We start from the raw sequence: 24,494 nt of genomic DNA on the forward strand, positions 1-24,494 counted from the left end.
TTTCACACAGTTAAGCTCCCAAGAATACATATACATTCTGTCTTACAAGTAGAACACTAACTGATAAGCATCCATAAAGGATATGTTAGCGCAGTGCAGGCCAACAAATACTGTGGATATTTAAACAGGTATTTGAGTCCACGGAAATGAAAGAAAAAGCAGAACTAAAATGTTATGTACATACAAAACTAGGTCCAATTTTTTTTTTTTTGACACTCATGTTGTATTTTGGTCTCTTTCTGTCAAATATTACGCATGTAACCAGCCTACCATAAAGGAAAGGAAGAGACAACTAATTGTGAGCTAGCAGAGTAAATAAATGCTGGCATTTATTTTTATTTTTTGTCAGTGTTGCATTTTTCTAGTAGATTTATCTGGATTTGTCTAACCAATGACGATTAATTTACAGTTCTCAGGGAACAGTTTGATGTTGCTGTTAAAAGGTTTGCCTATTAGATGTTAAGTATGGTGCAATATTTCAAAACTACAAAAATTCCATTACAAGGGCAACTTACATCTGCAAGGATCAACAAACTGTTTGACTTAACCTTAAACAAGTATACAAGCATAAGAGTTGCTGCAAGTAACATACAGTGCTCTGGCCTGCACCTTTTTTTCAGAAAATTTAAGAGAGGACACCATCTTAGACTCAGAACATCTAAATTTCCCAACATGTAAGCTACCCTTGGCCTACAAATATGTTTGCATTTCTAATTATGCTGATAGTGGTTCTGTAAGCTGATCACTCAGGCACTCATCATTTAAATGTGTAATAATTCACAAAGAATAAGGTAAATGTATGATTTGATGCCATAATCCCTGATAGCTTAGCTGGGAACCATTTGCCTCAGCATTTCAACAGAAACAGTGCATTTTTTTCACAACAAACTGACTATTCTGCTTGAAGGCTCCTGCACTCAATTTCAGTTTCAGCTATGAACAGTCAACAAGGTCATGGAGGAATTCAATGATTAACAATGAGCATCACCTGATGAACTGTACCCACAATTTCTTACAAATGTAGCCCACATTATTGGTAAGCCCCTAATGCATATAGTAAGTCTTTCACTTATTTCTGATATAAGTCTTTTACTTACTTCAGATGTAGGTCTATTCCCCTGGAAAGCATGTGCATTAACCCTATTGCCTAAGGTACCATTCTCCCTCAACTGTTAGCGTCATGCCTTCAGGCATGTCAAATAGCTGGGACCCTTAGACAAGATCTTAAAAATACATAGGTTATGAGTATGAGCAGCTTCTGTAAAATATTACCAAATATTGTCTTTCCTTGGGCCCAGCATGGTTTTAGAAAAAAGTTTAACACACTTACTACCATTTATAGTACGTGTGCTACTATACTTGTAAATATGGAGAAAGATTGTTAATTACAGCCATATTAATGGACTTTATTTCTGGCAAAACTCGAGAGTTGGACTTTGGTCAGGGAGCTTGCAAGTAAATTAGTAGTTACTTGAATAACCACACATTTAAGGTGGTAATGAGTGGGGCATGCACTTAACTTACCATTTTACTTGAGATGTACCTGACAGACACTTTTAGAGCACATGCTTTTGTCACCATTGATAAATGTCATACTGTAGGATGGGCCAGGAATCTATTTCATGATTTATGTGTATAGTGTATTATTTCATTCCTATGTAGAAGAGCAAAATCTTCAGGCCTCCTTCAAGATGATTTGCAATCCAGTGTCTTCAAGCTACGGGCCTGTCTAAGCGCCAGTATGTTGCTAATAAATCTATGCAAGTCATCTTCAATATTATTTGGGATTAAGCTGAAGTTTAGAGGAGCTGATGTTTCGTGCGTTATTGACACTGAATATGTTTATATTAAGTACGTAGCTTTAAGTATCTTTGTGTGTGGTGAGAACCCAATCTGAAAGTGAACTCTGAATGCATGAGTTTTCTGACACCTGAAGCTACAGGAGCTGTTGCTGTAAAGTCTTGATACCAAAACTGGAATATGCTCTCCAATTAGTGACACTAACACTAATACTACTACTAATACTGACATGTTTTCATGGTACACTGTTTAAAATATGGACATCATTGTTTGCCCTTACAGAAGGTCAGGTGGCGTTTAATAATGGCTAAGGCCACGCTTCCCCAGAATATTCTTTTTTTAACTTACTGCATATTGAAAAATGCCTGTCAAAACTTAGAAAACTGAAAAGAGCCACCTCTCTATCCAATGAGAACTGTGAAACAAAGAGCTCAGACCATGGAAAGAATCTTTCAAATAAGCAATAAGAAAGAGATACAGAGAGAATGTTCAGTCAGGTAATTTCAGATAACCTTCAAACATCCATTAGAAATGAGGCTAGCATAAGAAAGTTTAAGGATAAAATGAAAGAGTATGTCAGTAACTGCTATAGAGTTTATTTTATTTGATTACCAGATAAGTGAACATTTCCTTCCTCCTTAGATTTTTTCCACCCATAACCCGGACTATAAAGGCTACATATATAAAGACAAGCATATTTTGGTAAGGTGGAAGTAAACCAAAGTAGGCACAGCCAACCCACACAGATATGTGGAGAACATGCAGATCTCTGCATAGACAATACTAAATCTAGTTGCTTTGGAACTATTCTGTCATATTGGCATGTAGGAATTATTTCTGGATGTGTTATGTTCATTACTAAATGAGTTACTTTATTTACGTATTTATTCTACAGTTTGATAACTAAGTGAGCTGATCCGTAGTCCCTTTTCAGTCACAAACTGGGGTACATTAATAATGACAACACTAAAAGCCAGTACAATGAATAACGTTTAGAACCAAGTAAACTCAAGAAGAAATGCAACCCAGAAAGTAATTGCATTGGAAGAAAACATGTGAAAGAACTAAAAATTGGAAGAAGAATGTTAACAATGACTATTGCATTTTGTAAGTAATTAAGAAATGGTCTATTGACAAATGTGCAATAATGCATGTTTTCTGCTTATTGTGGTTCTGTCTGCAACTGGCATCATACCCTCTATTTTATTATGTGGCCTTTGTGTCATGTTAATTGTACTTTTAGGCCCACATTATGACTTCAAAAGGGTCCCTAGACCAGTTCACTTAGCTGGGTATCAAACAAATGACAAGCTGAGGATGACAAGCTTGGTAAAAATAGATATCCTTATGTCTTATGGTCATTTACTGCAGATAGTTGTATGTTTAATAAATTCTCATTTAAAGACTTGTTGGGCATTGTAATATCCATTTTTTATGCAGAATTGAGGACTTTTGGGCAGTAAAATGAGTGAAATACCTTAAATATGTGCAACATATGGTAGGTATTGAAAATCCATTTGATCAGAATTGCAAATATCACTGTAATCATGTAAGTTCTGTTTGTCCAGACGTCACAATGGTCATGAGTGTAGAAGCCACTGCAACTCATCGTATTTTAACATGTCACATGTTTTGTATAATCATATAGATCTCTGTGCCACTGTGACTCATCAGATTATACCATGTCACATGTTTTGTATAGTTATATACATCTTTCTGTTGGGCTGGTAAAGGCAGTTTTCTTCTTTATATGGCAAGCTGGAAATGATTGTGCATGTTATTTGGTAATCATTTAGCAGACTGGTCAGTTTCTCATGCTGTTAAAGGTGTATTGTAATAAAAGATTAGTCTTTGGTGTCTTTCCCGCATGCTACCTAACGTCTAATATTCTGTCTTTTCTCAGATGAATGTTCCCACATTGTCCAACTGTGTTTTTGAATAATTTTAATAGAAGAATACAGAAACCTTCACACAGTACTGATAACTATGACTAACAGCCCTGTGTTTGTAACCTAGGCCCACCTGGAGCAAGAGGGAGAAAAGGTCGAAATGGGGATCCAGGTATGTGTGCCACACCTATCAAGTTAGGCTGTCACTTTCATTTCCTCTCATCATCTGCCTAAGCGTGGGCTGCAAGCAGTCCAGACTAGACTATGAAATGTAGCAATGTAGTAGCCAATGCAATTGTGACAGCAAATGGTAGCAAACAATGAGACATTAATTACACTGAAACAAATGACATTATGAATAAGACCTGCTCTTGTGTCAGTCAGAAAACCTAGTTTAACCTCACATAAATTTTATTTAAACAGGATAAAGTATATTGTGTAACTTACATTTTGTTTCTGCCATTTTTTTCCAGTTTGCTTCATTGAGTTGTCTATATGCTAATCCTTTTCACATATTCTGACATATTCTGATTGTGCTCACTCCTGCCATAAGAGTGACCATATAATAGGAGTCAGATTAAAAAATATTGTGCCATAGAGGGATAAAGCCTAACTATGACCTGGCTGAGCTGAGTCTGAGCAGCAGAAGGGATGCTGGAGAAGCCAGGCAGGAGCGGGTGGGTGTGAGTGACTAGTGCTGGTTCACCTATCCCGCAGAGGAGCAGACAATGAAATGGCATAAGAATGAAGGACATGCACCTGCTTTTACCAAGCCAGTGATGGTAGCCCTTTTTAGCAAGCATGTAGAAGGATGCAGATTCATGAGGAGGTAGTAGTAAGGCCCTCATGCTGACAAGATCATCAATGTCTGCAACCCAAGGGTGGGGGCAGGATCATTAGAAGTAACAATATTGATTTCATTGGTAGATACAGGTGACACTAAAAACAATTGCCATGTCCCTCGTGTTGGCACTCATATCCCTGCCAAGGATAACCACTTTATGGAAGTGAATGGTCTCACGACCAGAAGTGTGGTATTTGATAATTAGTAGACACAAAGTGGAAAAAGGAAATAGATAAAAAATTAGAAAATGCTGGAAATAGATAAAAATTAGAAAATGCTATCTGCATCTCTCACACTTTCAAAACTGTAAGCTTAGTTCACACCTACATAAATCACCCAAGTCACTAGCCTTGATTATAACATGTAATGAGTTGTAATTGACATTTTGCTAGACATAAAATGTCTAGACGGCTAGACATAAAAGACGGATCCAAATTCTGTCAGTAGCACCATGTAAAGACATCCAGTTCTCTAAGGACTTCCTCTGGTGTGGTACAATATTAAACCATTTTAGTACCTTAATATGCTACACCTGCATTTGAGCACATTAGAGTATTGTCACTGCGGTCTCATCACCCCATGTCCCATTAATTAAGCCACTGTCCACAATTCATATTGATTCCAGTCCCCAAATGTGCATCTCCGCAGCTGAAATGCATATTGCTGTCCTGTCATCCACATTGAAAGTTATATAAAGCATACCACAAAATGTTTAAAAATGCTACCATCACAGATGTCTGTGTCACTGGTGTCAATCCTTCCACTGTAGCAGTCTTCCTCTGCCTCACCACGCTTGCACTATTTAGCACCTTAGAGCCCTGCCTGGGAGCACAGCAAGGATGTTTGCTACACATGCTTCACTGTGAAGGAGGAAAGCACCCACCTCCATCACAGAATCACAATACACTCTATAGCACTCAGTGAAACCCATCCCCTAAGTAATCAGTTACTGACTCAACAAAGTTTTCCTGGATACTAAGCACCACTAATGTGAAGTGCCTCAACAGATCAGCTGTCAAACTAGTCTAAGAAATGAATATTTGTTTCATGACCCCAAATGATTTCTTCCACTCCCTTGCTGCTTCAGTTTGTACTGAGATATTTTATGGACCTTCCAACATGTTTTACCAACCCCTAATTATGATATTGTCTGTTTCCTTACTGTCCTCCTTTTGTGTGCAGTTCCCCTACTTTGTTTTATTTTTACTGTTAACTCAGAATTGTTACATTGTTAATGTTTTTCCTGCCATGATATCTTCCATCTTACCGCACACTGCCTTTATTATGGGGTTGTCTTAGTGTGGGCTGGCCTTCAAATATTCTCATGAATATTTGTACTTCCAACTAACCATTTGAAATGATAACATATTAACAACTTATGTTTCAAGAATTTTTACCATTGTTTTTACTGCCTCAGAATCAGACAGTGACACAAACAGCAAATTTCTAAAACAGGCTGGAAACAGGGACCTTCACTCACAGAAGGACTATAAAGTCATGGAATGATTGTATGAGTAGTGATAGGATATGTAACAGTCATTAGCAAACAAGCAACACTGCCTTGTGGTAATACTGTTGTAATGAGTTAACAAGCTACTTTAATGTATTAGGAATATTTGTAACCAGCTTCCATTTTAGCTTGATATTGCATAACAAATGGTAGTATTAAATGTTGATGATGGCAGTTAAAATTATTTGCATTTATTTTAAAAATGAATGGTGTTACATACTGTGGTAGAGTTCTATGGTAACAGGCCTACTCTAAAGGAAATTATAATTCTTAAATACATCTTTATTATGGCAAACTACATGATAAGGCTAGTATATTGCTTAGTGGTATTTTCTCTGGGGAATTTAAACTGCAGGAGTTGTTCATAACAAAAGACATACCAAAAGCACTGTAAGGTATTTGTAGATTAAACAGTTTGAGTCAAGACACAGCTCATTGCATCACAGCAAAAGTACATGGAGTTTAGTACCTTCAGTAGTATAGTATTCTCAGAAGATTACAATAGTGTGCTAACAGACAGAAATTAGCAGTCTGAAACTCTGCATCTAGCTGTATGTAGCAACTGCTTCTGCTCTATAGAAGCACTGAGACCTTGTTTTAAGGCATTAGCAGACTCAGCTGTAGCGACACTTCAAACAAGTTTAGGAGGTGTAGTACTTTTAGCTGCCTGAATTATTAGGTAAACATGCAGGAAGATATAAAGATGGTAAGATGGTTTTCATAATCAATGCTGCAGTACTTACTAATCCCTGAGTCTTCCTGCCATGCAGAAGCCCACAATCAGCTTGATTTCCAGAGTCTTTTAGTCATTTCTAGCCGACAAACATCCGTTGGCCAACATTTGAATGTCAGGATACAAGAGGGGCCTCCACTGACACCATCTTCAGTTTTTTTCTGGCCGTGCAGTCCAGTGCACTTGTGTGTTTGCCAGATGCTTGCAGTCTGTTGGCTTGATCGTTTTCTCTAGAATTTCTACAAACAAATTTCAGATATGTGCCCCACTGGGGAATTCTTCTTCTGATTAATGTTCAATAAAGTTAATAGTTACTTGAGGTGTGGGAAACAAATCCTGCATAAAGACTTTCACTCTTTTTGTCTGTTTTGTTAGGGGCCTTATCACATCATTTCCAGTTGTCAGGCGAAGTCCTCAAGGCACATGCCCTCATGGCACATGTGGAGTCCTCAGACTTGGTTCCTACCCCCTTCCCCCTTCCTTGGCTTCTACTACAACTTTGCCACAGAAATAAAAAGACAAAAAAGCAAAGGAAAAGTATTCTGCTGACAATGGCAATCCTTCTGCATCTTGCCCAAGTCAACTGATGACTCTGGTGAGGCACTTTTGCAATCCCCAGGCCTGATGACTACTATGCCTGAGCCCTCTAACATGACCCCTTAGGAGGTCACCATGGCAGCAAGCCACTCAACTTTGCTACCTCCAGCATCTATATCGGTTTGGTCTGATGTCACACAGCAGGCCCCAGCTTCCAACATCTGAATGCTGGTTACCAAGAGAGATGGTTGTTCTGCAAGAACACATGCCTTTCACGGAGCCTGAAGCCATGGTTGCCTAACCATGGACCGAGTCCTTTCTTGCTAAATGGGCACCTAAACTGAAGAGACCAGTCAGTGTACTTCAGCCAATGCCCCAGTTGTCAGCTATACCTACCCATGTCAAAACCCAGGACCTCCTTAAAATTGCCAATGAATTCATGGCCTTTATGAAATCTGGGAAGATCAGCTAGGCAACTACAGACTACCCTGGTAGCCTCTTCCAGTAAAAGAACCAAGAGATGTCTCTTTTCAAGAGGAGTCTGATTCTACAGGATCTGAGGAGGAAAAAGTTGTCTTATTCTGAACACCTCTCCCCAAATCCTTTGCTAACTCTGACTCATGATGCCCTTTCTCCTGTTTCTCCCCCACAGCTTGCAATCTCCTGACCAGTAGCTATCCCGCCAGTCAATATAGTATTAGATGATATATTTGAAAACATCTCTTTACACCCAGACTCTCACACACACACACACACACACACACACACACACGTGTGCACACACACACACACACACACACACACACACACACACACACACACGCACACACACAACTGAAGGAAGACAGACAGATTTTAGAGTGTGCTTGGCACTCACAAACACTTGTACAAGAACCCACAATCTGATCCCTCTGTAGTGTCTATGAAATCCACTAAGGGTGCACCAAAGCCTGCTGATACACCGCTCCCTCAACTAATGACAGGGAAAGTAGACTACTAGACAGGTTTTGATAAAAGATCTAGACACCTATTACCCTCTGTATGAGGTCCCTTAATTCTGCAGGACAAAATCAGGGACATACAGAGCTCAGCCTGAAAAGCACACCAAACTTCCAGATACTCCATGATGTGTGGATGTTCTTCGTGTTTCACTGTTGCAGTCATTACATTTGGGTTATCTGCTTGCAGTAGCCCTCAGTCGGCCTGATTGACAAAGTCTTGGGTCCTGCGTCAAATGCTGTCCCTTCTTCCATGACATCAGTTCGTCAGGGGTATAAAACATGCAGCCGACGCCATTACATCAGTCTTTCTTGCTGTGCAGTGCCCGAAGCAGAAGCAGTTCTCAAGTGCCAGTTGGCTGACTCCTGACATTTTCGTTTTTGAGTTTCAGAGTCGAAGTCTTCAACTAAACCTAAGTACCCCATTGGGGAAACTTTTTCTTGCTCCTTACTGATGTCAGTAAAAGTTAATAATTGCATTACTTGTGGAAAGCAAATACCTCACAAAGATTTTCATTCGGACTGTATTCCTTGCCTGGGCCCTGACCACGAAGTACCTTGCTGTCAGTTTTGTGCTTTATTTAATCAGCGCACTATGAATCGTCAGTATATTTTCACCAGTAAATATTTTGGTTCTCGGTTTAATTATCCAGAAATGTCATCAGTTAGCCACCAGACTACCAGGATTCCAAAAAAACTCAAAGATAACGACAGAGACAGGCTGCCTAGATCCAAAGCTGCCGACAACGCTTCTCCTAAGCAAGTCACCAGTCGGCCGGTACTCAGTGAGGTGCTTTCGCAGCCCCTGATACCCACTACTTCTGATTCGCAGGCCTCTACTGAGACCCATTTGGAGTCCGGTATGCCGCAAGATGCTTCAACTGTGGAACCTGCGGATGTCTCTACCTTGGATGGGTTTGGAGCCGCTGTGCAGGCACTGGCTTCTGAGGGTGTATTCAGGCCTATGGACTTGCATATTAAACCGATGTCTCCTTCTTCATTTAGGCCTAAATCTCGAACCATGCCTAAGAAACCAATGCACAGGCTGCATGCACAGGCCTCTATGCCTAAAAAACAAATGATAAGAATGGCTGAAGATCTTATAACTTTAATCAGGGGAAGCCAACCTCCCCCTTATAAGACACCTAGGACTGAAGTTGTTTATGAATCTTCTGACCAGGATTCTGATTTTTCTGATTCTTCTGATGATCTGGATTTGTCCTTATCCACTTATGAGGACTCTGATGCAGAGGACTCTATTCCCTCTGCTTCCCCTTCAGAGGATTTTTCTTTGGGTGAATCCTTACATACTCTAAGGGAGCATTTCCACTGGGAAAGCCAGGATTTTTCTGATTCAAAAAAGAGGCTTAGGGATTTCTTACTCCTGCCTCAGCATAGCCCTTTAGCTATACCTCCTGTACTAGACATTATTGATGATGCCTTTTCAGAATCTAGTTTGGCCCCTGGTTCTTTGCCTCCTGCTCCCAGAAACCCTGACAGATATTACAGGGTTCCTGATTCACACAAGTTTCTTTTTAAAAATCCTATTGCGGATCCAGAGACTATTTCACAGAGACCCAAGGGCATTAAGGCTTCTACTGCTAAATATCCTACCCCTTCTGATAGAGACTCCAGGGCGCTGGATAGATGGGGTAAGAAGGTTTACACTTCTACGACCTTGGCCATTAGGGTCTTAAACTGCCAGTTTCATATGTTACAGTATCAACAACATGTTACTGGGTTGCTTAAACAGAAAATGATGTTGATTCCTGACTGTGCTGAAAATAAAGAATTACAGGATTTGATGTGTTCTGCTGAACAGGCTGGTAAACATACTTTGCAATGTGGATTTGATTCATTATAGGCCTCTTGCAGGGCTGCTGTTACTGGGTCTGTGCTCAGAAGGCATGCTTAGCTTAAAGAGCAATCTTTGCCTGATCATGTTAAAGCTAAACTGTTGGATGCTCCCTTAAATCAGGACTACCTGTTTGGCAACAAAGCTGAGGAAGTTCTTACAAAGATGGAAGATAAAGCTAAAGCTATGCAAACTGTTAAATATTTCTTGCAGGTTCAGCCTCCTAGATTTAGTAGGCATTGGCCCTTTAAGAATTGGTCCTTTCCACTCCTTCCAGGTCTTCTCAAGCCAAACCCAGACACAGCAGAAACCACAGATTTCAGTCCCAGGGGACAAACAAGACTAAGCAGTGGGGGATTTCCGCACCCAAATCTGGGAGTAGTAAGACTCCCCCCTATGGAAAACTGTCTCAATGATTTGTTTTTAAAACTTCCAAGCACTTCCCAACTGAATGCTCCTTTAGGCAGAAAGATTGGTCTGCAGGCCAAAAACTGGGAACTCATTACCCAGGACAAATGGGTTTTAAATATAGTGTCCCAAGGATAGATATTTCACTTCCACATGTTACCAACACTAAGCAGGTGGCCAGATCTACCCCCAAATCAGTGGGCAGAGGCCATAAATCAAGTTCTCTCTCTCTCTTAAGCATGGGGGCTATTCAATTGGTACCAGAAGAGGAAAAGGGACAAGGTTTCTATTAGAGACTTTTCCTGGTACCCAGAAAAGGCGATACATGGTGTCCTATCCTGGACCTTTCTACTCTAAACACCTTTCTGGTGATTCCAAAATTCAAAAAGCTGACTCTTCACCAGTTGCTTCCTATGCTAGGTAAAGATGCATGGTTGGCAACACTAGACTTAAAAGAAGCATACCTGCACATCCCTATCAGGGAGTCTTGCAGAAGATACCTACGCTTCAAAGCAGGCTACATGCACTATCAGTTCTCTGCACTGCCCTTTGGCTTATCTACTGCACCCAGGGTATTCACAAAGTGTCTAGCTCCAGTCATTGCATTTTGCAGGCAAATAAATATTCAAATATACCCATACCTGGACAATTGTCTAATTCAGGCAAAAAGCCAGGACATACTTTTGAATCATCTGGCCTTTGTTCAAAGGGTGCTGACTTGTCTGGGGTACACCATAAATTAAAAGAAATCACACCTGGTACCCTGTCAACAAATTATATTCCTGGGAGCAAGCTTGAATACAACTTCCCAGATGGCTTTCCTCACACCAGAGAAACGGATTCATTTGACAACCTACTTCATACAAGTGGCCACAAAACCCCAGCAAGGCAAATACTGCAAGCCTTGGGGTTCATGTCCTCCTGCATTCTTCTAATTCCATATGCAAGGCTGCATATGAGGAAACTACAATGGTATCTCAAAAGCCTATGGTGTCAACATTCACAGGATCTAGAAACAATGATTCCTATCATACCTTGCCTATGCCTGGAGTTCCTTTGGTGGGCAAAGCCTGCCACCAAAACAGGGGACTACCATTCACACTACCCCCTGCCACCCAAACCTTAACAACAGACACATCAGACTTTGCATGGGGGGCTCACCTGGCAGGGAACTGCATTCAGGGCAAATGGAACCCAAGTCAAATGCAACTGCACATAAATCAAAAGGAAATGTTAGCTGTACAGAATGCTCTGACAGCCTTCAAGGATCACATTCTTCCAGGACAACTAATGGCAAAGATGGACAACATCACTGTCATGTGGTACATAAACAAGCAGGGGGTACACATTCTTACCCCCTCTGCAGACTAGCCATGGCATTGTGGAACACAGCCTTGAGCTACCAAGTGAATCTACAAGCTCAATTAATGCCAGGGAAAATTAAATACACTGGCAGACAGACTAAGCAGAAACCTCATGGACCCACACAAGTGAAAACTGGAACCAAGGATTTTCAATATGTTGACAAGCAAGTGGGGGAGCCCAGATATAGACCTGTTTGCCTCCCCCCAGAACCATCAATTGGACAAATTTTTCACAAGGATTCCCCACAAGCTAGCTTGGAAAGTGGATGCTCAGTTTATGCCTTTCCTCCTCTGCCTCTGCTCTCCGAGGTACTACTAAAGATCAAACAGGACAAGCCAAGGACGATTTTAATTGCACCAGACTGGCCATGCCAATACTGGTACCCCCTCTTGTGCAGTGTGTCATGCTTGGCCTCATAGCACCTGCCTCAGACTCCTTCCCTGATGTCTCAGCAGGAGAACCAGATTCAGCACCCTCAGCTGCAAACCCTGAACCTAGCAGCCTGGCTAATTACCTAATCTCTCCTTTACCATCCCTCAGTAAATCAGTGATGGATATCTTTTTAGAGACAAGGAGGCCTAGTACTAGAAAATCTTATGCTGTAAAATGGAAAAGATTTTGTGCCTGGAATCAATCTCAAGGAATGAGTGCAGCAGTGCCCAATTTACCTCAGATTCTACAATACTTAACTGAGATGGTTCATAAGGGTTTGTCCTTTTTTTCCATCAAAATTCATGCCTCAGCCATTTCAGCTCATTGCAGCATAGAGCCTCCCCTCTTCTCTCACCCACTGCTCAAGCAGTTCCTCAGAGGGGCCAAAAATTTAAGGCCACCCAGGAGAGCTCCAACTCCAGCCTGGGACCTTAACTTTGTCTTGGAGAAACTCACTCTTCCTCCTTTTGAGCCAGCTGCTACTGCAGATTTAAAATTCCTTTACTGGAAAACAGCTTTCCTTTTAGCAATCACTTCTGCAAGAAGGTTATCTGAATTACAGGCCCTTATGGCAGTGGATCCTTTCATCATCTTTCATGCGGACAGGGTGTCCCTCAGAACCAATCCCTCCTTCATGCCCAAGGTGGTATCCAGTGTGGCTCTTAATCAGTCCACTCATTTGCCTACCTTCTTTCCTAACCCACAGAACAAAGGGGAATGGATACTGCACTCCTTAGATGTGCACAGACAACTTGGATTTTACTTGGACAGGACTAAACCTCAAAGGAAATCTGAACAACTGCTGGTGGCATTTGCTGCAGGGACAGAGGGGAAAGCTATTTCAAATCAAATAATTTCAAAAAGGATAGGCCACTGCATTCATTTCTGCAATAAGCACCATGGAAAACCTATCCCACAGGGCATCAGACCCTATTCAACCGGGGCTGCATCTACCTCCACAGCCTTTCTCAGGGGCGTTCCTACCAGGGACATCCTAGAAGCTGCTACCTGGAGTTCTGTACATACTTTCACCAAGCATTATCATTTGCCAATTTTCTCTAAATCCAGAGTTGGCTTTGCCACTGCAGTCTTGCAGGGTCTTATAGCTGGTCCTAATTCTATTTAAATTCCTCCTCCCAACCTTAGCTTTGGGAATCTACCCAAATGTAATGACTGCAACAGTGAAACATGAAGAACATAGTAAAGTTGTTTACACTTACCATAAATGTAGATGTTCGAGTGTACTCACTGTTGCAGTCCTAGTTACCCTCCCTACAGCCCCCTTTCTTCTTTTAGCTATACCTCTACTCTCCCTTACTATGCTCAAAAAGCTTTTTGGTGTATTTGCTTTTTTGTTGGAGGTATATCCCTGTAATTATAGATTTAATTGCTTCCCATTAGGGGGGTACCTGACATATGGGGCAAGAAAAACTGATGTAATGGCGTCGGCTGCATGTTTTATACCCCTGATGACCTGACGTAATGGAAGAAGGGACAGCATTCGACGCAGGAACCAAGACTTTGTTAATCAGGCCAACTGAGTGCTACTGCAAGCAGATAATCCAAATGTAATGACTGCAACAGTGAATATACTCGAACATCTACATTTATGGTAAGTGTACACAACTGTACTTTATGATGCTTTAGATGCATCATGCAGAGCAGCTGCTACTTGCTCTGTTATCTGCAGGCATATTTGGCTGAGGGCCCAGACACACTGTCCAATGTAAGGCTGAAATCTTGAATACCCCATTCCTGTCTGCACCTCCTGCAGAGATGTGTTTTGAAAATCTAGATAAAAATGGAAGCAAATAAAAACTGTGAAAGAACTTTGTCTCCAACCCCAAGATATAATACAAAATATTCTTCTAAGTATTGGCCTCTGACTCCTAGGCAAGGTAGGCAGAGGCCTCCCTGATCAAAAAAGCTACACTGTTCAGATATGTCAACCTGAACAATGCCTTAGACCTGGGGGGGGGGGTTAAAAGACTCTTTCCCCCCAAGGGAACAGTTGTGATTATGCACAGCTTACCCACTTTCCAACAACTCCCCTCCCCACCCCAATAGCAGGAAGACACTTCCTTTCTAAACCAATGGAAACTCATTTTCTCAGATCAGTGCGTACTAAACATCATATACAAAGGTTACTTCATTCAATTCAGAGAAAGACCTCTCTTCTTAGGGACACCAAAGCCTCCAAAAGGCCAAGAAACTTTCCTTCCCACCCATCTTACAAGAATTTTTGCAACAGGTATCTGTTCAACCATTGTCTGTTGAGGAAGAGGCAACAGGGTTTTACTCCAGAACTTTTCTAGTCCTGAGAAATGAAGGAATTTGGAGACCAATTTTACACCTCTTAGAGTTAAATAAGTTCCTAGACATTTGCAAATTTAACATGCTGACTCTTCAAAAACTTCTGCCAATGATTTTCTAGGAGCTTACATGGTTACAATAATCTAAAGGGCACCTATCTACATGTGCCCATAGCAAAAAAACACAGGAGACATGACTGATTCGTAGCAACAGATCTACTCTACCAGTTCTGTGTTTTACCATTTGTTTTTTCCACTGCTGCTGTACCATATCTGTGTTTTACACTTTGCCCATTTCTACCATCTGTGCATTCTAGCAATAAAGATTTGGATCTTGGAACAATAATTGCAATTGACACTGTTAGCATCCTACATTTCAGACCAGAACCCCACCTCAGCAGATTCTTTGAGCAGAAACAATGTAGACCCCCAGCAAGTGAATGCTAAAAAGGAAACTTTCCTGGACCTCACCCATCAATGGGGAGCTTTTTGTCTCACACTAGACCAGAAAACTTCAAAGGTTCTGCTCAAAAACACAACAGACAGGAACATGGAGAGCAGACACCTTCTCAATTAAATGGACAGGGCTCTCTTCTGAGCATGATACTCACAGCCCCCTTCTGGTCAAGGCAACACCGGTTCTCACTCCTCATGAGCCTTAGTGAAGGGAGACATTACATTCTCCCACAAGGATAGACTTACTCACCCAGATAAAGGGGGCAGTCATTCATCCTCATCTGAGCATCCTCAAACCAACAGCTTGGAGGATTGGTTTTGACTCCAAATTCTGCAGCCTATTCTACAGAAGTACTATCAATCTTGAGATATTAAAGAAAATGAATACCAGACAATCGTTTTTGTATAAATGGAAAAGGTTTTCTCTTTGGTTCAAGAACAAAGACCTTAATCCTTCACTGGCAGATAAACCTAGTGCTATAGTACCTTTCAGGACAATTTCACTGGGGACTTTCTTATTCCATTGTTAAGGCACATTCTTCAGCTCTCTCTCGCTGTGCCTTACCTGCTCCTCCCATCTATTCTCATCCCAACTTGAAACTTTTCCTAAAAGGCATCATATATCTTATACTCCCCAGGAGAAACCTAGTCCATACCTGGGATTTAAACTATCCCTGGGATTCATTAATACCTGCACTAAGCGTACACCATTGTAAGTGAACAGACAAAAACAAGTATAACTCACACCTTCTTCCTTCTAATTTTAGTTTCACTACTGATTATCTTGTTGCATTAAATAATGAGGGATTCATGAAGATTACTATGAAGTGTAGACTACATGTACACATGGTATAATCTTTCTGAGTGACTACAAAGCACAAAAAGTGTGGTAGGGATGTTTTTGCATATATATCATGTAGGCATTAATGAATCTGGTCATATGTCTTAGAAAACTTATTTTAATATCTTTTAAAAAAGCAGCTTCTGCTCCACTGAAGATGTTCATAAGGAAGACTGCCCTGCTCATAGCAATCACTTCAGCCAGGCGAGTCTCAGAGCTAAAAGCCCTGATGTGTAAGGCACTTTGCACTGTTCCATAGGGACAGGATAACCCTTAGAACTAATCTCTTCTTTACGCCCAACAGAATAAAGCAGAGCAAAACTTAACACTCCATGGATGCACACCAACAGATCAGCTACCACATGGACATCTGTCCACACCTTCACTAAACATTAGCATTTAGCAACTGCCTTGGACCTAGGGCATGGCTTGCTACTGCCATCCTATAAAATCTGCTTTCCCAAGAGCCAGTAGACAGCCTGCCCCCCAACTTGTAGCTTTGAAAGTCCTCCCAAGAATCAGTACTGCAACACTGACCACAAAGAACATAATACATTTGTGACAGACTTACCATAACTGTACCTGTTCATGTAGATCAATGCTGCAGTACAAATTTCCACCATACTACCCCCTCTGTCTTCTACCCTCTCCTCCTTTACAGGGGAAGGAAGGGAAAGAAAGCATTTCAGATTGGTAGCTCTTATCTGCCATCATCCCTTACTATTACTTCTAACACAGTTTATACCTTCATCTATTCCATTCCAAAAAAGTATTTTGACATCTGGAAGGGTCAAGCTGCCCTCAGGCATCAGACTGCAGTTCGCTGTCTAGAAATAATTGAAGATGGCACAGATGGATACCCCTCTTATACCCTGATATCCAACCATCTGCCATCAGACATCCATCAGCTAGCAATGATGAAAAGACTCTGGAAATCGGGACAGCTGTGGGCTTTTGCATGTCAAGAAGACCAAAGGATCAGCACTGCAGCAATGATCTACTCTACCATCTACAATTATGGGAAGTGTGACACAACTGCACTTTCTAACTGTATGAACAGATTAAGATTTCAAAATGCAACTTTTCTTTCAGCAATGAAGTACTAATGGAGACTAAACAAAAATATTGCAGCATTTTGGAGATGTTCAGGTTACTACACAAGGTTCTGGACTTATTAAAGGAACAAAGTCTGATAACTAACGTGCTTGTGAGAGAGAAAGTTAATGCAAAGCAGTCCAGAAGGGCATACTTTTAGAAAGTGTCTATGACTGCTGTATGTTTATGTGTTTTATGTGTGCCAGCATTTGGACTCCACAGCTACCTGTCAGATACATTCTTTCAACACTCATTATTTCTTGGATTAGTACATTAGTTAAAGTGTGCACATGGAACCTGGGCTCACATTTTATTACATACAGCAATATTTCATACAAGCTGACCAGGTTGCGTAAATTCCCAGTATTCTAACCAAGTCACTTAAATTCTCTGTAAATTGCCTAAACTCCCTGTATCGTGACCAGTTTGCTTACCAAGTCTTTAAGCTTTGCATATTCTGACCAATTTTTTAAACTTTACTGTATGACAGAGCACAGCTGGGAACATATTACAGTTCAGTCCACTTCTACGGTTAAACAGTTTCTCTTTCACCACATCCACATTTTCCCATTTTCTTCATTATCAAGACAATTCTTAACTATGTTTTTGGAGGAAGGTAGCACATAGCTGATTGTATGGTTTCATCTCAGGAACTATGCAGTCACAGTTCACTTTCGTTTACAAATTTACATCCTTTTACAAGGTCATGACTCAACACTGCATTTGTTTGTGATACTCTGCACAGTTAAACACTCCTGAGAGTGAGAATTGCCCTGCAGTTTCATCCCCACACATGCCATCATCCCTACAGAGTACCACATAGACACTGACCAAGGCAAAAATCAGCTAACTGGAAAGGTAACATCATGGAACTCAGCACTCCCATAACCTTTTTGACAAAAAAAGGTAGGTTACCACATCCCTGTAGATTTACGTATTGAAGCTTAGTAAGTCACATTTTTGAAGGGCATTGACTATTTCTCAACAACATGCCATTCATGTATTCAAAAAAATGGCTGCTCTGATATTGGAAGAGCTCTCCTCTGCTTTATGCATTTACATCACTGTAGTTCATTTGAATGACATCACAATGTTCTTTTTAACAGTTGTAAGCACATTGCCCTAGCCCCCAAACATCCTTTCTCACCTTTTTTGTGGATAATCTCTGGAAAGGTAAATAAGCTGATCTGTTAAAAAAAGAACTGTGTACAAATAATGCATTTTTCTACACTCATGCTTATATAACAACACACACACATAAATAATTACATTTGTATGCAAACATATTAGTCAGAAAACGAAATACATGGACACCAATATACATAGACAATTTTGCATGCATGCACACGCGCATGAGTGCACACACAAACATTGCTGGCAGTAAATTAAGCCTACAGCTGTCTCCCAGCATATATTTTCCTGCACTTTTCTCAAATTATCTTAAGCTAATGAAGTACTCATTTTAGAGCTATGGTTTGCACAGGTATGACTTAATACAGTAGTAATGTTTAATGCAAAAGATGCTAAACTGAGAAGGTTTGTGTTCTAAGTAGCATGAGGAATAGTAACTGCCTTGCATGAGATGGGAATGGAATAGAAATATTTCATATTATACTTGTGTACTGATACCCTTTTTATTTTTTTTTTTTCTTTCAGGACCACCAGTAAGTAGATGGAGCTTCGTCTGAGAGTACATCTTGGTAAAACAGTGCTCATGTGTGCCTGTGTCTGTGTGTCTGTATGAATACCTCCTTCCCAGTGTTCCTCAGATTCAGAATTAAACATCTACTCTGCAGTATTCCTTTTATTTTTCTCCTTGTCTAGAAAGTGAATGGAGATATTTAGAGTTATAACAGACACCTTACTGCATTATACTGGTATTCATTTCTGATCTGTCTTAAACTATGTAACTGACAGTCAAATCCAGGGCTTGTAGGAGAGTCACTTCTTTTCAAATAAGAGTGCTCACTTCAGATGGAAAGTGATAGTCATTAACTAATTCTGTTAATAGTCCAGTGTGTTGTTGCCCCTCAGACAGCCATCCACCTTCATTGAGTTGCACAGCGAGACTTCGATGTGCTACTCTTTCGGCTTGTCTTACTATCACTCAGTGCTTTAGTATAGTTACAACAGCTACATTAAATGTCAACAGTTCAAAGCTGTAATGCCACATTTTGCCAGTTACCACTTCAGCTGAATTATATCCAAGAAATGTATCTTAAAAGTGTAGGCATCCATGAAATGCATCTTAAAGTGCAGAGTTTTCTAATAAGTGTATCATTTTTAGCATGCATGCAAAGTTACACATACTGTATACACTGTGTGCTATAAAGTCTAAATTGTGCATTACATTTTACAGTGACAGATATTTAAGTTGTACTTCATCTTCTCAAATTCTGAATACATGAATCAAGAAGGACTGTACTTATCAAGTCAAAAGATACAATTACCAAAACAGACATCCAAAATGTTCCATCATGTCACACATCGTGTTTTAGCAGGGAGAAAAGTTTCATAGTTCTCTATATAGGTTCATAGAGTGTTACTAGGCTAATGACCACTGGGTTCCTTATCAGCTTAACTGCATATGCCAAACCATTTGGGTTACGAATATTATGGGCATCTATATGGGCGTGCATGTTAGTAGGAAGGCAACTATGGATTTGAAGAATACTTTTCTTATTAATGGCCTCTGTTCATAAAAGACATCAGGAACAGACCAGGGGTAAATTCACAATTTCCCATCCAGTTGTCAAGGCTTTGTTTGAATAGGTTCAGAGATGAACTTTGTTTTACATGGATGGGGAGCCAATTCCATAGTGTGGGACTGGGAATCCATTGGGACACATGTCTATTTCTCCAGCATGTTCTGTTGATCTCACAAGCACAGATCAGATCCCTGGATCTAGTGTTATTTCTGGTGTTGTTTGCTTTGCACATGTGCAACAGATCCATCATGGCTGGATATGGGGAAGCCCTATAAGCAAGGCAAAGATCCCCTCTCAGCAGTCTGTAAGAGACTGAATACAGAGACAGAGCCTTTAGGCGGTCAGTGTAGGATAAGATACTCATGCCTTGAATTCTCCTAGTGAGAAACTTTTGTGGGTGTTCCAGCTGTTGCAAGTGTCTAGTTAGATACATGCCGAAGAGGGTATTGTATTCAATGACAGATCTGACAAGGGCTAAGGTGAGTGGTCCTATACTTTCCTTAGACTTGGATGCCTTGCCTTACCTGTAAGTTGGCAACATGGAATGATTTTCTTATTATCTTAGCTACATGCTGATCAAAGACCAGATTGCTCTCCACATACATTCCCAGGTCCCTTACTACTGAGTCAACTGTTAGCGGTGTTTTATTGATGGAGTAGTTAACTTGGGTTGACAGTTTCCCAAAGAGCATTATAATGCATTTTTAGCAGTGAGTTTTTAGCCATGGATTTGTCGCCAGTCATTGTCTGTGTTAAACTGAGCATTGTAATGCATTTTTTTAGCAATGAGTTTTTAACCATGGATTTGTCACCAGTCCTAGTCTGTGTTAAATCCACTTGCAAGATGTTGGGGTGTTGGAGGAATCTATAGTAGCTCCCGTTTATAGTCATCTGCAAACTTGGTGAGCCAAAGGTTTTGAACATTAGCCTTAACTTCTGAGAAGTAGATGCCAAACAGGAGTGGGTCCAGCACAGAGCCCCAGTGTACTCTGCTGGTGACCTTTCTCTTGGTGGAGGTGGTCTCACCGGTCCTAACTTCTTGGGTCATGTCTGTGAGCCAGCCAGCAACCCAGCGAGTTATGTTAGGATTTACAAATAGCTCAGAGAGCTTGTCAACAATGCCTGAGTGAGGCATTGTAATGAATGCCTTAGCCAGGACAAGATGTAAAGCATGCAGTGTTTTACCTTTGTCTACTGCCATGGTAACCCCCTCAAAGAAATCTACCAGGTTAAGTATGCATGACCTTCCCCTTAAAAAAGTCAAATTGGTTTGAGTTCAATGTCTGAAGGTTGCCAATGCCATTGTTTATCATTTCCATGATAATTCATTCCATGGCTTTGCGTATTAGGCTGGATCTGTAGTTGGTTGGTGGTCTGCTCTTGCAGAGGGGAATGACTGTTACAGTCCTCCATTTACTTAGAACATAGCCTGTTTCAAGGCTGTAGTTGAGCACTTCAAGTGGTCCTGATATGTTTTAGACTGTTCAGAAGGCAACTGTGAATGTAGTCAGGACTCATGGAGGCAGTGTTCTTGAGTTTAGAAGATGATGTCAGCACCTGGTCCATGCTAATATATGAAGAAAGTATGTTGGAGGGGATTTCACATGGTGGAGCTTGGGGGAGTGGGGGAGTGGGGGGTGGGATTCTGCATGAAAATTATAAATTGTTATGAAAGGCACCTTAAAGATAGAAGAGCCAATGCCTTTGCTAAAAACAGTCCTGTGATGTGCTGCAGGATCCTCAGTAATCCCCCTACCCCCAAGTAGCTTAGATGACAAGACGTCATTTCCACATATCTAAACTACATTCAAGGCATTCTCTAAACAAACCAGTTATACACAGTAAAACAAGTAGAAATCATAGGATCTGTCAGGCCTAAGACTGGGGAGAAGGAAGATGGAGTTGGTAAAGAGGATGGCACTGTCAATCCAGACAGTACAGTTGTGCAAGAACTTCCTGCAACAGTAGATGTGTGACTGTTATGGTAGGGGTGTGCCCTTTGTACCCCTGCTACTCTTATTTACACTCAGGGGATATATAACTTCAGAGAGAAAGAGACACCATTTTCTTTTTCCTAAGAATAAATTATTTGCATTCTTTGCAAAGCTACAAAAACTTGGGGTAAGAATACAAAACCAATGATGTTATGGGACCAAACAGATGTTTTGTGTAGTCTACATTTTTTTGGAATTTTTTTTTGTCTCCAGGGTTCAAGTTAGCACAAAGGATAAAGGATATGAGCTGCTAACAAGTTGCTTCCTGTAGTCCAGGTTTTGACACCCTCATCATCCATTTTCCTACTGTGTAACTCGGGGCAGCTTACTTAACCAAACAATACTCTTAGGCTGAGTCTGAAACAGGTCCTGTGCTCTAGCCTGGTAAGTAAATAAATTCATGTGGTTGGGTATTAGAAAGATTAAGATGATGCATAGATCCAACACCCAGAATTTTGTGATTCACCATGATGTTGTAAGTTTCATACTTGACACTTTCTGCTTCCCAAAATAAAACTGGGAAGTAACAGTTATAGATGATAAAGCATCGGCAAGCATTCCATTGACTGTCTATGGGCATCTTATTTTCTCTAAAAATGCTTATTCCAAGAATACACAGCCATGTCAATAAAGATTAATTTCCTTACCCCGTAGAGTTATCTTCTCTTATCCTATTAAACCATGTTTCTTTTCAGGTGGAATACAGAAGTCGATATGTAAATGGTTTCACCATTCCCACTTCTTCATAATGAAGTACAGTGTTTAGCAAGTATCCAGTCATATTCTTATTTATGCAGAACTGCTACTAGAAGCACAAACTGAAAATAATTAAAAGTGAGCTCACAGGCTCAGAGACAGAGTGACGATGGAGAAGCTTAGCCACTTCAGCCCACAATAATGAGAGTCTATTAGCGCCCCTAGTAAATAGACTCTTCTCACACATCTTAAATTTTAATTGGCCCACCCTCATCCACTCTCTGAGTGGGGTTCTGAAGGATGTTAGGACATCAAGAAAGTGTGACATCAAATGCACAGGATGCATGTCAGTAGGTATTATTAAGGTGTAGATCTTTAGACTGGGTGTTAGTAGTGCCACCAGTTCTATTGAGGTGAATGAGAAGTACAGGTATTCCATTGCTCAGGAATCTAAGTAGGTATTTTCCCACAGCATCCTATATGTAATGGAGAATAGGGAAAAGTTATTTAATCCTGGAAGATTAGTCTGGTTACCAAGACATATGATGTTCTTAGTAAGCAATCGCTGCGGTCTTTCAAGTGGATTTAGTTGTCTTGAGATGTACATTCCATGTGGGGAATTATATTCAATGTCAGGTCAAAAATGGATACTCAGTGACAGGTCAAAAAGGGATCAATAAAGGGGAACTATGATGTTTCCGAATTGGAAGGCGATACAAAAATTATAATCTGTAGGATCTTTTACACCCACCTGGGATACCACCAACTCAAGCAGATGGGACCTTATTTCATCCAAAGAATGGCACACTCAGTAGTGTAGTACTAGCAATGTAAAAGTACCAGCAATGTAAAAAAAAATAATCCAATCACCAGGCACGGGAATAGAGCCCACATCCTGCTTAACTAAATTAATAAAATAATACTATTACTACTATGAAACCAGTTTTCAGTTACTGTACAGATATAAATGTATCTGATTGTCTGAAAAGCCTCAAGTTCTGATATTTTATTGTATTGTATACTTTTCTAACACTGAACTGTGCCACCTTAATAGCTGTTTAAGTTGAAATTTGTTACGTAGGTATGTCCATATGTTGATCTTTGCTCTAAAAAGGCACACTAGGGCAGCAAAGGCTTTAGTCACTATACAAAAGCCATGAGTTAATTACAGCCCTAGTGAAGTAGAATGGACTGTTGGCCATTACCCATATGCCCATGCTTCAAAATCATTCTGAAAGACTTCCTGGCCAAAATCTGGCTCCATTTCTGATCAACACCAACATAAACTACATTCCTAAATGTGAACAAGTACCTATTCATAGCTTACCCTCCTTTCTCTCCCTTCTTCACTCAATTCCTTATTCTATCAATTTCTCTCCCCTGGCTTGCTCACTAAATATATCATATATCTGCTTCATGTTGCAATTTCTATTTGCATTATACTAACATATCTTTAATGTCTATGTAAACTGGCTAAAATTTTTGTAAATGTTAAGTCATTGTCATATAACTTTTATCTGTTCTTAAACAATGCTTCTATATTATGTTCAGCTTGGTATAATTATTTAAATTGTAGATATTTTTGTACTTTTTTTGAAAATTGTAAAATTATTGTTCTTAAAGTGTTTTGTAAAACTTTGGAGCTTTTCTTCCTGGGCCTCCACTGAAAATGGGCACCTATCCAGTTGGACTTTCCTGATAATGAAGTGTTATTATACCATGATCCCCCCAAAACGTGCACGCTAATTGGCCAGCGTGCCCATTGTAAATCGAGTTATACTAATGAAAAAAGGTCCGGTCGCCCGGACTTTTTTCCATTAGTATAACTCGGTTTTTTAAAACACTGACTCGCTATGTTAAATGGGTTTAACATAGCGAGACAGCTTTAAAATAAGCAACAGAGATCTCCGTTGCTTATTTTAAAGCTGTCTCGCTATGTTAAACCCATTTAACATAGCGGGACAGTGTTTTAAAACGGAGAAAGCAAGATCTCCGTTGCTTTTTAGTTCGCTATGTTAAAT

General features: G+C 40.4%; 1 protein-coding gene across 1 annotated transcript in view; it reads left to right on the top strand.

Annotated features, from left to right (window-relative positions):
* Nucleotides 1–3,849: 3,849 nt before the first annotated feature.
* LOC122788737 (collagen alpha-1(XIII) chain-like) overlaps nucleotides 3,850–24,494 on the top strand; it is a 396,594-nt gene continuing 375,949 nt past the window's right edge. Inside the window, exon 1 of the mRNA XM_044055630.1 lies at nucleotides 3,850–3,861. Within this exon, the coding sequence (XP_043911565.1) occupies nucleotides 3,850–3,861 (12 nt within the window). The remainder of the gene's footprint in view (nucleotides 3,862–24,494) is intronic.

The sequence above is a fragment of the Protopterus annectens genome, chromosome 14.part0 (assembly GCF_019279795.1).
Source record: "Protopterus annectens isolate FY-2018-M chromosome 14.part0, PAN1.0, whole genome shotgun sequence".
NCBI classification, from domain to species: Eukaryota; Metazoa; Chordata; order Ceratodontiformes; family Protopteridae; genus Protopterus; species Protopterus annectens.